Below are 18,435 nucleotides of genomic sequence, written 5' to 3' on the forward strand. Positions count from 1 at the left end.
TCAGTCTCCAATCCAGTGCACTAGTCTAATATCCAACACCAGCTGCTCTAGTTTGACTGTCAACTTATCATGAGGTATTCTATCAAAAGTCTTTGCAAAATCCAAGTATATTACTGTGTATCCTTCTCCTCTGTCCAAGGAAGCAGTCACTTTATTGTAATAAGTAAGTAAATTACTAAAACATGACCTCCCTTTAGCAAATCCATGCTGTCCATCAAAAGATAATACCATTGTTGTCAACCCAACTCTGGATCCTAGTTCTCACAAGCTTCTCCAACAACTTAACCACATCTTGGAGAGATTGAGAGCAGTTCATGTAACTGACTGTAAGTGACGAAGAGGTGTATGGGGAATTCAGCAAACTTGATGTTAATAAGGCTGTGGGACTTGATAATATATCACCATGTATTTTGAAGTAATGTGCCAGGGAGTTTATGTCTGCCCTGATATATTTTTTAATATGAGTCTTGCACTGGGTCGAGTTCCAAAGGAGTGAAAGGTGAGCAAGATTGTATCACTTTATAAGGGAGATGATAGAACTCAAACATCAAATTATAGGCCTATCTGTGTGTCAGGTTGTTTAATTTTGACAGTATATATCAGAATACAGAATTATAAGTAAATAATTATTTATTGACTTATTGCTGATATTTCGTTGGTGTTATAGCCAGCATCTTTAGAGCACAAAAACACATTTTGTCACAGTACGTGAGACTACAACAACATGGTGTAACAAAGGGACTAGTTTAACAAAGTTGTAACAACAACACAAAGACTAAAGTCCTAATTAGGCACCCTCTATCTAAAAAAAAAACACACACAGAGAGAAAGAGAAAGCAGGTACTAGTTATGTCTTAAGATGACTGTCTCCCAAATCTTAGCCATATTTGTTGAGATTTGGAGTATGTTTCATGACTTCTGTTGCTTCTGAGAACAATCTCTCTCTCTGACTTGTAAAAGCTTCTGTGTAATACTTTTGTTTTCTTCCAGTTGATCTTGTGTGCAGGGGTATCCAAAGCATAGTCTGCTAGACCCGACTTGCCATAGTATCTTTTGTATCTTTTTGTATCAGATGTATTTTTTATGTTCAATGATGCAGATCCACAGTTCTTCCTGTTTGACCATAGTAAGCTTGATCACATGAGCAGGGTACTTCGTAGACTCCTGGATGGGATAAAGGAGGGATGCTGTCCTTGAGTGAGCGGATGAGAGTTGCTAATTTGACACATGGTCTGAATATAGTGCATAGTTGATGTTTATTGAGAATTCTAGATATCTTTTCCGATGTGCCTTTAATGTATGGGATGGTGACTGTTTTGTTGTAGTTCTCTGTGGTGGATAGTGGGAGGGGTTTCTTAGGAGCATTTAGTATTTTGTTTATCTTATGGGGATTATAGCCATTGGCCAAGAAGGTATGGTGTAAGTGAGCCAGTTCAGCAGCAAGAACATTGTCATTGGAACAGATTGCTCTTGCTCTGTGGGTTTGCGTTTTTAAGATACCATGCTGTTGAGAAGGGTGATGGTGTGATTGTTTGTGTAAATACTTCCCTGTCTGTGTGGGCTTTCTAAAACCTGAGAATGAGAAGGAACCATCTGGAAGACCTGTGATTAGTGTATCCAGGAAGGGCAAACAGTTATTAGCTTCCAGTTCCATTGTAAAGTGGATTTTTGGATGTTGGCTATTTAAATGCACTAAGAATGTATCCACTGTGCCTGGGCCATGTGCCAAATAGCAAGTACATCGTCAACATAGCATAGCCAAAGTGTTGGTTTGAGAGTGGCTGTATTGATAGCTAGTTTTTCCAGGTGTATATAGAAGTTGGGTGGAGGGAGAGAAAGAGGGGGGGGGAGCCCATAGTTGTCCCATCTAATTGTTTGTATATTTTCCCTTTCCATGCAGGATATTTCACATGAAAAGGGAAAATATACAAACAATTAGATGGGACAACTACGGGCTCCCCCTTTCCCCCCCTTTCTCTCCCCCCCTAGCCAACTTCTACATAGAACACCTGGAAAAACTAGTTATCAATACAGCCACTCTCAAACCAACACTTTGGGTATGCTATGTTGACAATGTGCTTGCTATTTAGCCACATGGCCCAGGCACATTAGATACATTCTTAGCACATTTAAATAGCCAACATCCAAAAATCCACTTTAGAATGAAACTGGAAGCCAATAACTGTCTGCTCTTCGTGGATACACTAATCACATGTCTTCAATTCCAGATGGTTCCTTATCATTCTCAGTTTTTAGAACACCCACACATACAGGGAGATATTTACACAGACAATCACACCATCACCCTTCTCAACAGTATGGTATCTTAAAAATGTTAACCCACAGAGCGAGAGCAATCTGTTCCAATGCCAATGCTCTTGCTGCTGAACTGGCTAACTTATGCCACTTTCTACACATTTGTGTGTCAGGTGTTGTGGTTAAGTTGTTGGAGAAGCTGGTGAGAATTAGGATTCAGAATTGGGTTGACAACAATGGTATTATCTTTGATGGACAGCATGGATTTGCTAAAGGGAGGTCAGGTTTTAGTAATTTACTTACTTATTACAATAAGGCGATGGCTTCCTTGGACAGAGGAGTGGGATACACAGTATTATACTTAGATTTTGCAAAGGCTTTTTATAGATTACTGCATGATAAGCTGATAGACAAACTAGAGGGAATGGGGTTGGATATTAGATTAGTGCATTGGATCGGAGACTAGCTATCTGATAGATATCAACAAGTTGTGTATGGGGAAGCAATATCCTGGAAGAGGAAAGTCACTAGTGGTGTGCCTGAAGGGTCTGTTTTAGGGCCATTGCTGTTTAACCTGTTAATGATATTGGCAAAGATTTGGATGGAATATTCAATTGTTTGCAGATGATGCAAAGTTGGGACGAACCATGAAGAGTAGTGGAGAATGTTGTGGCCTTACAAGAAGACTTGAATAAATTGAGTGAATGGGCACAGGAATGGGGATGAGAGTTCAATGTTGCAAAATGTAAGGTTTGGGAAAATTTGGGAAACTAAGATTGGTTGTAGAATTTATGCTTGGTGGCGATATATTGTTGGAGGTGGACAAAATAAGAGATCTTGGGGTGATAGTGGATAAGGATCTGAAATTTAGGGGGCACATTGCCAAAATTGTGAGGATAACACAAAGAATTCTGGGAAAGATCCAGATGACACTGACTTGTAGAAGTATGGAGATGCTTTTTCCATTGTGTGAGGCTTTGATTAGGCAACACATGGACTATTGTGTACAGATTTTGTCACCGGGTTTTCAAAAGGACAAAGAGATGTTGGAAAGGGTCTAGAGGCGACCAACTAAGGTAGGTTATGATCTCTGGAATGTCAAATCTGAGGAAAGGTTGAGAATATGCAATTTACAGAGTCTGGTGGATAGGAGGAAAAGAATTGATATGATAGAGACCCACAAGTTAGTGAGGGGTTGTTATAGGATCAATGTTAGAGAGGTTTTACTGAAAATGGTGGGAGATTAGGGGGGAACCAGAGGTCTTCCCTGGAAGCTGTATAAGGGAGATTGTTAGAAGGGGAGTGAGAAGCAGGTTGTTTTGCATGCAGAATTGTGAATGATTGGAATGCCTTGCCTGAGAGTGTGGTGTCTGCAGAGAATTTGAGTGTGTTTAAGGTGAGGTATGATGAGCTGTGTGTGTGTTACAAAAGGACCTCCTAGATGAGTTTTTGACTCCATGAGGTCTTGGGATGATAATAATAATAATAATAATAATAAGCCGGCCTGGTTGGCTGAGTGATTAGGGTATCCATCTCCTGCCAAAAGGCTGTGGGTTCGAATCCCATCATGGACATGGGTGTTTGTGATTGTCTGTGAAAATACTATTGGTGGTGTGATGGTGGGTGGTAGATGTGTTGGTGTAGTTGTAGTTAGTTATAGTTGGTGGATTGAGTGGTGGAGACAGAGAGTTGTAGAGTAGGTGCCCTCCCTCGATGAGTCTTTGGACTCCCTGGAGGTGTCATGTAGTAATAATAATAATAGTAATAATTAAGTTGACTTCCTACCATACCAGCTTTGTTGATTCTATTGTCTATTTCCATATTTAATATACCGTCTTCACTGAAAATTGTGCCCAAGTAGCTGAAATGTTTTACTTGTTCTGTAGGTATTCACGATGCAGTTGATATTTTCAATGTTTCTGCCTATTTTCGTTGTCTTTGTCTTGTTATTGCTGATTTTCATACCATACCATATCTATTACAACGGTTATTGAATTTAGTCAGGAAATCTTGCAAACTTGTACTGGATTTGTTTAAAAGTATAACATCATCTGCATAAATAGCTGAAATTAACATCTCAAATTTGATATCAGGTTTAATACCACTTTCCTTCATAATGTTGAATAACAGAGGGGATAATGTACATCCTTGCCTAACACCAGATTTAATATCAAACTACCTTCCTATACTTCTTTCATCCCAAATAGAGACTAAGTATCGCTTGATATAATGTCCCTTTGACACCATATAACTGTAGTGTTTTGAATTTGCTTTTCATTTGGCACCTTGTCATATGCCTTTGTAGGTCAAAAAAAACTTATATATACATCTTTGTTATATTCCCATGATTTCTCATTATTTGTTGTAAAGTGAGAATCTGAGCCTGACAGTCTCTATTTGGCCTGAATCCAGCTTGTTCTTCACCAAGCTTCCTTTCCACAATCCTTCTTAACTGTTTCTCAGGTATACTTGCATAAATCTTATCAGGAGCACTCAGTAGGGAAATACCTGTGTAATTCTCACATTAGTTTTATTTCCCTTTTTGTATATGGGTACTATGAAACCTCTACTCCAATCATCTGGAATTCGTTCCTCTGTCCAGGCCTTCTGAACTATGCAGTGCATCCACTGCAAGACTTTTATGCCTTCATACTTGAGCATTTCTGGTTGAATATCATCTACTTTCACTGCCTTTCCACATTTCAGTCTTTTGATTGGTTTTTCTACTTCAAGTATGGATAGGTAATCCTGATTGCATGCCTGTTGAGTGTTTTTTGCTATTGTACTCTCACTATTTGTTTCATTTAGCAATTTTTCGAAGTAATTACTCCATACTTCAAGGATATCTTTTTCTCCAATTTTCATGTCACCTTTATCATCTCTAATTCATTTTACAGTACTCCATTTCTGAACTTTTTCAACAGCCTCCAGAATATTTTACTGGCTTCTTGATATTTATTTTTTATATTCTTGCCAAAGTCTTCCCATGACTTTTGTTTAGCTAGTTTTACACAGTATTTAGCTTTCCTACATTTGTCTCTGTATTCTCTAAGAGCACAAGCTGACTTATTTGCCAGGAACTTTTGATATGCTTTCTTCTTTTCCTTCACTGCCTCTTTAACTTTCTGTGTCCACCATGGAGTTCTGATTTTTCTATCCTTGCAGACAACTTCAACCTTATCATATGCTTCTCTAGCTGAATCAGTCAATATTTTCTTTGGGGCTTGCCACTGAATCTCCAAGGTTTAGTTCCTGTTCTGAAACTCCTTCATTTTTTTTTGAATCATGTTTATGTATTTTAGTCTACAGTTCTCATCGGAGAGCTGCTCAACTTTTATTCACTTTAAAACTTTCTTACATGTTCTTCTTTTCAATATGAAATTCAATTTTATCCTGCTCAAGACTAAATAGTGATCACTTCCAATTTCAAATTCTCTGTACACTCTGGTGTCCTGTACCAGGGAGAAAACATCACTATCAACAATAACATAGTCAATGAGACTTTTCTTATTACTTTCCTCTTCTCTCAATGTGAATTTGTGCACATTTTTATGTTGAAACATGGTGTTAGTAATAACCAGTCCATGTCCTGAGCAGAAATCCAACAGGTGTTGAAAGTTTATTTTTCACTTGGTTAGAGTATAATAAATTTAGTTTAATCCTTTATCCAAGCCTGAAAGTATCTTCAGGACTGGGGTAAGGTGATACAACACCAGGACAACTCGTTGCAAAGGTGAAGCAAGCTACCAGCACTCCTGTCTCAGTATCTCCTTTAATGCAAAACACATCTCCTTGCGGATATGTCTAATGTTATGCATTAAGGGAAGGGCCACTACCCAGACTAGTTTCGACCTTTATTGAGGTAGAATGGGAGTTCATGTCTCTCATCATTGGCCTTTGGAGAATAAAGCATGCTGAGGATCAGCAGACAGTAAAAGAGGAGTATGATATAAGATAGAGTAGGATAGTAGGAGTTAAAAAGAGGCCTCAGTCAACCTGTTTAGCCTTATTGGCTAATTGGTCTGTAACATATAATCTCAATTTACCTGTTCAGAAAAAGGTTAAACATAGACTTTTGTCTATAGTTCACATATTATTTTATCTAAAGTAATGATTTACTCCAGTATTAATGGAGGTTCTTTTTATGTTACTAGATATAATATCCTTATTTTTATTCCAGGTAAATATTTTTTTTTTTTTTTTTTAAAAGAAGCTGTAAATAATAGGACTTATTTAAATATTTATTTTAAATCTAAAATAACAGGACTTAAGGTCCGGTAAGTAGGAATGAATAGGAACTTACTGAGGAACTTGTATACCTGGTACCACTGGGACTTAGAATGGGGAAGAGACTGGCCTGGGAGATGCCGCTCACGAGGAGCGGCACCGCCTCGCAGTAAGCCTTCGCCGCCCGGGTTCTCAGCTCTCCCCCCCTTGTTTGGAGTAAAGAAACCGTGCCAGCGAAAGCTTTGTGGCTAGGGGAGACAGAGTGGTTATTCTTTTTCCTGGGGTGGGGGGGGGATGGTGGGTTTTTTTGGGTTCTAAAGAGATATACAGGGCCTGATGCGTCCCTGTATAAGAAAGCATATTGTCGGTGGTTTGCAGTATTGATTCACAAATTTAAAGTCTCCTAGTAAGTGCCTTTCTTGTGCAAGAAATTTGGGTAAGTAGAAAAAGAAACCTTTTCTTATTCTTGCATACATTAAATTTGCGTCTCGTACCTGGGATTTTTTCCGTACTTTCCAGATGTGATATTTTAGTACATTGATTAGGAAGATAGCGAACTTTTGGGTTTTTTGGACTGGTGGCGGGAATTGTAGTCGTACAACCTCCTCTACTGTCAGCATGGGGATTCCCAATGCTGTGCTGAGTCTCCGCCAGATGCGTTGGGCAAAAATAAAAGAAGTGGTCCACCGTTTCCACGTCCCGGCAGACATCGCAGAATGGGTCGCACGGGTTAGGTGCATACCAGGATTTCACCTGTTTCACCGGGAGCCGCCCGTAGGCTATTCTCCAGGCTAGATCCCGATGAAAAGGCTGTCCCCAGCTATTTTTGATGTTTCTGAAGAGAATTTCATTATTTGTACTAAGATTGGGTGTATCACGCCTGGAAAGCTGGAAGAAATCCCAGTATACTGCTTTGGGTTTGTGTGTGAGGATTGCTATTCCTCTGTCTCTGAGTGTTGTGATCGATTTCACTACTGTACGGTACCACTTGGGCACCCCCCTTGCGCATGGTCCAGCATAGTCCGTGATCCCAAAGAGGGGGAGGAAAAGTCCTATAAAATATCTAATTAGTAGGCCAGAAATGTGGTTGGAGTTTAAGGCCTTCCGTACGGTTTTGAACGTGTTTGCTTGTAGTAAGCTTTTGTGATCGGGCAGAGCATAACCCCCTTCTTCCTGTTTGAGTTGTAGGTATTCTTTCCTTACTTCTCGTTTTCTCCCATTCCAGAAGAAATCCAGGAGTTCTTTTGATAACTTATTTTCTTGTGCCAGTGTGATGCCTGTGATATTGACAGTGTGCATCAGCATTGGGGTGACGATTGTTTTTATTACTGTCGCTCTGCAATAAAAGGAGAAGAAGGTTGGTTTGAACAGCCTTATCCTTTCCCTGCTTGTCTCCTGCAATTTTTGGATTGGTAGTGCTAGGGTGTCTGAAAAGGGCACGCCTAGTATAGTTAGGGGCTGTGTCTGTAGCGTTAAACCGTAGGGAAGTCCAGTGCTATGGAAATTTCTGAAACTTTTGATTTTGGTTTTTTGTGCGTTAACGCGAAGACTATGCTGAATTTTTGCAGCGTGTGCAGATAGATATAGATGGACTCAGAGTCTCTGAGTGTAGCCACTACATCGTCTGCATATGCCACTATTTTGCATTGTCTGGAGCCTTGGGGCAGTGGAATACCGTTAATTGCGGGGGTGTTATCAATTCTTTTGATTAGGGGTTCTAATACTAGGGAGAAGAGGAGGGGGCTTAGTGGGCAGCCTTGCCTAACCCCTCTCTTTATGCGGATTGGTTCTGTTAGAAACCCATTAATAGATAGTTGGGTCGTGGCTTCCGCATACATGTTTTTAATTGTACGCCGAAGTCTCGGGCCCACGCCTGTTTTTTGTAAGATGTTCTGCAAGTACCTGTGGTTGATGCTGTCAAACGCTTTCTCCAGGTCGGTGGAGAGAAGTGCCAGGGGGTATTTTTTCTCTTTGGCCAGTTTGATCAAGTCCCTTAACAAAAAGAGATTGAATTCCATAGATCTACCAGGGATCCCGTAGACCTGTGAGCTTGTTATTATTTTTTCGATACCACCCTTAAGGCGCGTGCAGATAATTTTTGCAAAAATCTTGTAGTCTACGTTGGTTAGGGAGATTGGACGCCAGTTATTCGACAAAGTCCGATCTCGGTCTTTCTTGGGGATAAAGATGGTGTGGCTCTTAACGAATTCCTCGGGGATGTTTCCCGAAGTGAGGAATTCGTTAAAGATGTTTATTAACGCTGCCAATGCAAATTCCCAGATAGATCTATAGAATTCTATCGGTCTCTTCAGTGGGAGCCAGGCCCAAGCTGAGATACCAGGCAGAAGCATTCGCAGGTCATCTCCACCTATAGGAATTGCCAAATGGTGTGCCACCCTTTTTTAATAAATTACTCTGGATTTAGAGAAAGATGTTGAAAGTTTATTTTTCACTTGGTTAGAGTATAATAAATTTAGTTTAATCCTTTATCCAAGCGTGAGCAAACAAAGTTTGCGCCTGAAAGTATCTTCAGGACTGGGGTAAGGTGATACAACACCAGGGCAACTCGTTGCAAAGGTGGAGCAAGATACCAACACTCCTGTCTCAGTATCTCCTTTAATGCAAAACACATCTCCTTGCAGATATGTCTAATGTTATGCATTAAGGGAAGGGCCACTCCCTCTAAATCTTTCTCTAAATCCAGAGTAATTTATTAAAAAAGGGTGGCACACCATTTGGCAACTCCTATAGGTGGAGATGACCTGAGAATGCTTCTGTCTGGTATCTCAGCTTGGGCCTGGCTCCCACTGAAGAGACCTCAATAAAGGTCGAAACTAGTCTGGGTAGTGGCCCTTCCCTTAATGCATAACATTAGACATATCCGCAAGGAGATGTGTTTTGCATTAAAGGAGATACTGAGACAGGAGTGTTGGTATCTTGCTCCACCTTTGCAACGAGTTGTCCTGGTGTTGTATCACCTTACCCCAGTCCTGAAGATACTTTTAGGCGCAAACTTTGTTTGCTCATGCTTGGATAAAGGATTAAACTAAATTTATTATAATCCAACAGGTATTTGCCATTATTATTAGCTTTGCTCTCTTCTCCAAATTTTCCCAAAACATTTCTGTATGTCTGGCAATCATTTCCTTCTCTGCTATTTTGATCCCCAACAAGGACCTACTTTTCTTTTTCATTGTGTCAGTTGCTTTCTCTAAAGCCTCAAAAAATTCCTTGACTTCTACCTTAGTAAAACCTTCCGTGGGACCATAGGTCTCACGGAAGGTTTTACAAATAAGTCTCATTGTCCAGTTCCCCATTCTGATATTTGCCCACATCACTCTACTTGATATTGCCTGCTATTCAAGATTAGCCTCATATTTAGTGTTGAATACTATAGCTGCACCTTCTTTTCTGTGATTGTTATTACCTGAATATAACATTTTGTATTTATTGCTTAGAAAGATTTCACCAGTTTCAGTCATCCCTGTTATGTCAGTCTGGTACTTATCCAGTTCCTCAGCCATCTTCATTTCTTTGCCATTCAGGCTTTTTATGTTGATAGTACCAATCTTGAACTCTGATGATGTTGAGTTGGAGTGTGTTTCAGGATTTGTTTGGTAGCTGACTTCGCTATTTGCCCTGGTTCCATGGTGAAAACAATGGGATGCCCCAGCCGTCATGAAATTCTGTCATATTGTTCCATCATTTTATTTGTGGTTTAAGCTAATAAGAATACAATTTGGTCAGCTAAATCCCAGCCAATTCTTGTTCATTCATTATCCAGGTTGGTACCTAACAGAGTGCACCACGAGAAGGTGAGGATTGGACATTCGGTCAGAAACTCTGGTCAGGTCTCTGTATTCCTTTAACAACTATGTGGAGGTCTCCTCTCAGTTATACAGCTTGGACCCTTAAGTACCCCTTGCAGACTAAGGATGCAGACTAAGTTGCAAAAATCAGCTGAATATGTGGAAAGGGGAATTACTGTTTTCCTTTGCCTGTCATTTTTTTATTTAAAATTTTTTTTTAACAGCTTTACCTGACATTATTGCTGTTGCCATTATTAGTGATGGCTGAAATTGCATAGAGTAAGAAGCACTGAGATTGCTTAAGATATCTTCATATTTTTTTTAGGTTTGACAACTGGATGTCAGATTTTATCAACTGGTATTGTGTTATTTGGAGGGGAAAATAAAAGAATGCTGAATGATAAAGAAAACACACATTTGTTATATGAATATCTGAAAGTGGACTATCATACCTATAAAAATCGCTGTTAACTTTAACTTAGAAACTACAGAACAGCTAGGGGGGGGCATCTATTCAGGATGTACTAGTATGCACCACACCCATACATGACCAGGAAATTAATAAAGAAATTATTTTTGTGGGGTTATTCATTTTAAATAAATTTATTTATATCAAGTATTTTTTTGAAATAAATAGTCATGAACTGTTACAAATATCAAGACATTCATAGTGTGTGTAAATCAGATAAGATGAGCAGCTTGTTCATCAAAGCATGCATTGACTAGTCATATATTAATAGAGAGTAATGTGATTCCTTATGCAAAGTCTGTGATGATGAACAGCGAGAGGTGAGCAGAAATTATGCAACACACATGCTGGAGCATTCTCATTAACTGAAATATCCACACTAATTAAAGGTGTGTGGGCTCTCAACAGCATAGGTAGCTTAATTCTCAGTAGATTACCTACAAATGAGATGTGCAGTGCAGTTACTTATTTCTTGTAGTTTTCTGTTAGATAGCTGTGTATTTTTAAAATGGATATTTAAATTGTGATGGAGCTATAACACTATTAGACAAGACTTCCAAACAGTGCACTGTGGCAGTCACCTTTATATGCAAATCCAAACAACAAACATGAAGAATTATGTGCATGAGTTACCATTTTTTTTCCTTTTTATTCCAGGAAAGATGAAGATGTATGTGGTTTACCATCTTGTGACGGTATTTTGAAGGATAAAATTTTTAAGATAAATATTATCATTTCTAATATTAGTATTTTTTAAAATACATATCCATTTTGTCAAAGGCATGGCTAATATTTCTAAATTTTGATGTTTTCATGGTTTTCTACTTCATCATTCCCACATTCATTAAAAAAAATAAGTAATCAAGGTTTGTTGTAATTGATAGAACAAAATTCTTTTTTTTTTGTGAATAATGTTTCATAGATATTACTTAAACCCTATAAAGGTTGTCACAGTCCCACTTAATATCACAATATGGATTTTTATTGAGAGGTAGTAGTTCAGAACCAAATGCATTCTTAATTTTATATAGATTATATATATATTTTTTATTTTATTTATTTATTTAATTTTTTTGCAACCATTTTGTATTTCTGTAATTTACAACAAGTAATTAAATAGTTGGATATAAATAAATAAATAAATAACATCAGCAGGATGGAAGTAGCAGAGATGAGAATGCTTAGGTGGATGTGCGCTGTGACCAGAAAGGATCATCTGAGAAATGACTATGTCAGGGGAACAGTGAAAGTTACGAACTTAGGAGCGAAAATACAGGAGGCAAGGTTGAGATGGTTTGGTCATGTGATGAGGAGGGAGGACGAATATGTGGGAAGAAGGGTCATGCAGATGGATGTGCAAGGAAGGCGGAAGCGTGGGCGGCCAAAGAAGAGATGGAGGAAGCTGGTAGAAGAGGACTTGAAGATGAAGAACTTGGATGTGGTGACAGCCCAAGACAGGAAGGTGTGGAGGAGACTCATAACAAACAGTGACCCCACTTAAGTGGGAGAAGCTGTAGAAGAAGAAGAAGAATTAAATAGTTGGATATAATCATAAAATAGCTGTGTTTCATAATAGCAGTTTTCTCTATAACCACATTCATTATCACAATTTCATTTAGAACCATTTTTGATTTTCCACTTAGTTTTGCCAGATTTTGTCTCCCGATTGACCTAAAAATTGAGAAGGCTCACAGAGTTTTCTAAAGATTCCAAGTATGGAATTTCAAAGGCTTATCCAGATAGACCCAAGGAATAACTTAAATAAAAAAATTATTTTTGCTTCCTTATTTTTTATTCTTCATTTTCTTTTAATATTCAGCAGTCATTACATATATCATGTAGAGTAGGTTGTAGTTGTAGAGTAGGTACCCTCCCTCGATGAGTCTTTGGTCTCCCTGGAGGTGTCACATAATTATAATAATTGAGGGAGGGTACCTACTCTACAACTTCGTCTCCACCACTCACTCATTCCACCAACTACAATGAACTGCAATTACGCCAATGACATCTACCACCACCATCACAAACATCCATGCCCACAGCAGGATTCGAACCCTTCAGCCTTTTGGCTGGAGAGCGGATATATACTAACCACTCGGCCAACCAGGCTGGCATTTATTAAGTTTTTAAAATTTTGATATTTTGTTAAATGTATTGCAGAGAATTTCTTGCAGAAATTGTTTGTTATGGTATTAATGAGTGAATATTATTATTTTCATATAATATTTTAATACTGTTTTCCATATTATATATCAAAAATTCAAATTTGCAGTTTTTCAGAAAAATCAGAAGAGTGCCTGCTTGGATGAAATAGTAGCACTAAAGAAAGAAAGAGATGAATTAGAAGAAAGAGTGACTGAACTTGAAAAATCACTAACTAATTCAATGCATAGTGAGGATCTGCTGCAGGATCAAATATCTGAATTGATGGTTCAAGTAGAAAATTTTAAACAAGAGGTAAAATTATTTCTTTCTTAAGAAGTAAGTAATATTCATTTTTTTTTTTAATTGGAACGTGCTTATTGCAGGCATGAAGTGGCTTGAAAAGTTCCATGTTTGGTCTCTAGAGCAGGGTTTCCAGACCAAGTTAAAAATAAATAAATATAAAAAGATATATATAAAATTAATAAAAATAGAGTGTGAATGTACTATAGGTTTGCAAAAAAATCTCTTGTGTGTCAGTGGAAGGGGAAGCATATAACACACAAAAAATTAGTAGGCTAATAAATTTTTGATAAAGGTTTAATAACATATAAAATTTGGATGGATGCACAGATTTTTCACTTTAGCCAGGTTCACTAAACCAGCAGTTAATTAATAGATTATTAGAAATATTGCATTATTAAGGACACTTACATACATTAAAAAAAATAAATAAAATAAAACTGTTCATGAAGAAATTATTTTTGTGGGGTTATTCATTTTAAATAAATTTATTTATATCAGGTATTTTTTTGAAATAAATAGTCATGAACTGTTATTTAAAATAAAGTTCATGTTATTTAAAATAAATGTTATTTAAAATAAAGAGCCAATAGGTTTCATTTCGGTGATGTAAACATTATTTAAATTAAGGATTAAATTAAATTTAGCTTACACTAATAGTTGCCGATACTTTTATAGTTACTATATTCGGCATGAAACTCTTTAATTCCGATCTTTGAGTTTCTTATTCGGTTTTAAAACAATGTGGGATTTAATATCCCCTTAATTTAAATAATGTTAAATGTTAACCTTTTTTGGGGGTATTTTTTTGAATTGTTTGCAAAACAGACATAATTTTCCAGTGAGCTAGATTAGACTGCACATTTTTGTGCCGATGATTATACTGAATGAAAACTAAAGAATTTTGTTGATCCTGACCTTTCCATTGAACTTTAGGTATGATATTTCCATAAAATGTTACTGACCATAAAATTATTTCATTTTCATAAACAGAAATGTTTAAGACCTTAAAATGTCAGTGACATAACTGACAATTCAAAATATTTGCCTATTTTATTTAATTGTGTTAGACACGAACATAATAATAATTGCATTTGATCTTAATCTAGCAGAATCAGCTTATTCTTCTCCCTCTTGATGCTGTAATATAGAAAATGCTGACATTTTTATAATGTAGTTAATATCATCTTCATTGTTTCCTGAAATGTACAGTCAAGAAGAGGAACACAAGAAACTATGATAATCTAATACAAAATTCCATTATTAGTTTCCTCTTACTTCCATTTTTTAATGTCTTTGATTAGCTTTTATATTTATGTCAATGCTCCAAATCAAATCACTCCATCTAAATTTTTTCTTTCTCCTGATGTTTATGCTGAGATATTGAATTCAAAACATTGTTAATATTTTTATCTCCCATTATGATTCAATAGCCAGATTAGATCAGTTTTTTTTTTTTTTTTTTTTTTTTGAATTCTACTAACATCAAGTTCCTTCTAGTATTTTTATTTTTCATGTAGTTCTGTTCTTCCATTATTATCTGTTTGCTCCCCTAATTTTCTGAACAAAATTAGGAAGAGCAAATAGATAGCATTGGCAGAATTCTCAATCAGTGGTTTCTGGTCCTCGATTAGCTGTTATGCATACAAAATAAAAAGATGGTTTAAAATCTTTACTACATTTTTCATACACCTCTCAGGGGACCCTGTAACCCCAAGAGAGCGCGTCCCCTGGGTGGCGGATAGGAGAGTCCACCATGCGTGTGTGTGTACATGCACGTGCGTGTGTGTGTATATATATATATATATATATATGGTGGGGTGGTCCGAATATACTGAATAAGGACTCATGGACCAACAGGGCCATAAGGGGCAAGCATCTTGATTGTAAGGGAAGCGGCACTCCCATGGACCCCTAGCTGGATCTATCCTCTCCTTCTTCTACTTTGAGGAAGACCCACTTACTTTAATCTTTCCTATAAGGCCTTATCAGCCAACTCTTCTTACTTTATGACCCTTGTGCTATTAGAGTACTCGAGGGCCATGGGGGTCTTTTCATTTCTGGCCTTACAACTATGTCCTCTCTATAAACCTTACTATATTTCTTCTATAATCTACCCTTTCCCCTTCAATATACCCTATTCCTCCTATGCGTTTAAATTCGGAAGAAGGCGAGTTCAGAAGCCTTAAGGTAGCAGCCCTACCACTGAACTATTCCATCGTCAGGCTAGTCCCCTGACATGGAGAACATAACCATACTTGTAAGCTGACAGAAAAATATAATCTGATTGAATCTATGGGAAATGACCCTGGAATGGAAAAGGGAAAACGAAAATGGAAACGACAAAATATAATACACATAGCAAACTGGAATGTAAGAGGAATATCATATAAAGAAATATAATTAGACCAGTTATTAAATGAAAGAAATTTTAAAATAGCAGTAATCACTGAAACAAAAAAGAAATTAAAAGGAACTATGAGAACTGAAAATTTTAATGTGATATACAGTGGAGTCGACAGAGACCAAAGAGCACAAGCAGGAGTCATGATTTGGATTCATAACTCCCTTTCAAAACAGTTGAAACATTATAAATTATGGAATGAAAGAATAATAGAAGTTAGAATAAAAATAGATAGAGGCTATTTAACAATAATTGGTTTATATGCCCCAGAAGAAGGAAGAGAACAGGATAATATTGATTTTTATAATCAGCTACAAAACATATATAATAAAATAAATAAAAATGATTACATAATTTTAGCAGGAGACTTAAATGCAAGAATTGGAAACACGAAAATTAATAATAATATAGGAATACATGGAGAACACACTCTAAACAGAAATGGTAAAAAATTGATTGACTTTGTAGTTTATATTAACCTAAAATTAATGAATTCCTTCTATAAACATAAAGACATACATAAATATACTTGGGCAGCAAGAGGATGGAAATCAATATTAGATTACTTCATATTAAATGAAAAGACATCAAAATTTTCACTAGATGTTAGAGTTCACAGAGGATATGAAATAAGCAGTGACCACTTCCTTGTTAAAATAAAATTAAGATTACCACCTAAATGGCTACAAGTAACAAGAACAGAAAGAAAAATTGAAACATTTGTTTATAAAACTAGACTATTGAATGACACAAATGTACAATGGCTATATGAACAAAGAATTAACCAGTATCTAGATAAAATAAAACAAAATGAAGAAATAGAAATAGAATGGCTTAATATAAAAACGATACTAAATGCAGCAGCAAATGAAAGCTTAGGAAAGACCAAAAAATTCAATAAAAGAAAAAAACTGAAGATCTGGATGATACAATCAAAGAAATAATCGAAAAGAAAAAAGAAGCCTATCACACATGGTTAAGCAGTAAAAGATTAGAAGATGAAATAGAATATAAAAGAATAAGAGCCATAGCTAAAAGAGAAGTCAGAAAAAGACATAGAGAATCATGGGATAAATTTGTTTCTATTTAGAACATGATTTATATAAAATAAGACCCAATGTATATAAGATTTTGAAACACCTAAATGCAGATACCAAAGAAAACATAAAATTAAACACTGAATTGAAATTAGAAGAATTTCTAAATTACTACACAGAACTGTGGACAGACAAATATTTTAAAAAAGACAACTGGTAAACAATTAACAAAAATGAAAAGGAAATAACTGAAGAAGAATTAGAAATCAGCCTGAAAGAAACAAGAAACTGAAAATCACCTGGCGAAGATAAGCTAGGTTCAGAATTATATAAATACGCAGGAACAAGATTCAAAGGAAGACTCTTATTATTTTTAAATAAAATTTACTCAACTGGTATCCCCCCAATAGAATGGAAAAAAGCAATTGTGATTCCTATCTTTAAGAAAGGTAATAGAGATGACCCTAAAAACTATAGAGGTATCAGTATACTAAATTCATGTTACAAAATATACAGCAGAATCTTAAATAACAAACTAATGAAATATTCCGAAAACTTTATTCTAGAGGTACAAAATGGATTTAGAAAAGGACGATCATGTATAGACCCAGCCTTCTGCCTAAAATTAATAATAGAGAAAAGAAGAGAATATAATTTAGAAACACATATTGCATTTATTGACTTTGAAAAAGCATTTGACAAAGTTAAAAGAAACATATTATTTAACATATTAAAAGAAAGACAAATACCAAATAATATCCTAAAAGCTGTCACAAGTATATATGAAAATAATCAAATACAAATAAGATTAAATCATGAGCTATCATATACAAGAGAGATAAACCTAGGGGTCCGACAGGGATGTCCCCTCTCAGCAACTCTTTTTAATATCTACTTAAATGAAATAATAATAAAATGGAGTAAAAATTTACATCAAGGAATTAAACTTTCACCTACAGTTAACTTAAACACTCTCCTCTTTGCAGACGACCAAATAATAATTACAAATTCTGAAGATAACTTACAGAAAGCTATTTTAAATCTAAGTGAGATATCCAAAGATTATGGTATGATAATATCAATGGAAAAATCAAAAACTATGGCCTTTAAAGGACAAGATCCAGCAAGAACTAAAATAGTATTAGATAACAAGATCTTAGAACAGGTGAATTCATTTAACTACCTAGGATGTATGATCACTTATGAAAATGAAAAAGATATAAACATAAAAATTGCAAAATATTTAAAAATAACAGGAGTAATTAACTCTATATTTAAACCAAACCTAGTTCAAAAACAAACCAGGCTAAAAGTATACAATACATTAGCCCTACCGGTCTTAATGTATGGAAGCAAAATCTGGACAATAAAACAAAAAGACAAACAAAGATTAACAACAGCAGAAATGAAGTTTATGAGAAAAACTGCAAAGTATACCCTAATTGATCACAAAAGAAACGAAGATATTATGAAAGAATTAAACCAAGAACCAGTAATTGAAAAAATTAAAAAATATTAACATAGATGGATGGAACACGTTCAAAGAATGAAAACAGAAAGATTACCAAAACAAGTCTTAAAGTACAAGCCATTAGGAAAAAAAAAACTAGGACGTCCTCTTAAACGATTCAACGATGACTTCTAAGGCCATACTAGGCCTAAATCCTTGATACATATGATGATGATGATGATTTTTCATACACTATTTTTTAATATAATTTCCCTCCATTTCAATTCATTTTCCACCATGTATAGTAACATGACCTTAGTTTCACATTATTTTTGGAA

The 18,435-nt window shown here is 36.1% G+C and overlaps 1 protein-coding gene across 2 annotated transcripts in view; it reads left to right on the forward strand.

Annotated features, from left to right (window-relative positions):
* Positions 1–18,435, forward strand: part of LOC150106553 (uncharacterized) — a 197,162-nt gene that overhangs the window by 68,623 nt on the left and 110,104 nt on the right. For both annotated transcript variants that reach the window (XM_090392528.1, XM_090392527.1), the window contains exon 6: positions 13,034–13,218. In XM_090392528.1, coding sequence (XP_090248654.1) covers positions 13,034–13,218 — 185 coding nt within the window. The remainder of the gene's footprint in view (positions 1–13,033; positions 13,219–18,435) is intronic.

This window comes from Typopeltis vanoorti, chromosome 5 (assembly GCF_054136105.1).
Source record: "Typopeltis vanoorti isolate ZY-2024b chromosome 5, IOZ_Tvanoo_1.0, whole genome shotgun sequence".
NCBI classification, from domain to species: domain Eukaryota; kingdom Metazoa; phylum Arthropoda; class Arachnida; order Uropygi; family Thelyphonidae; genus Typopeltis; species Typopeltis vanoorti.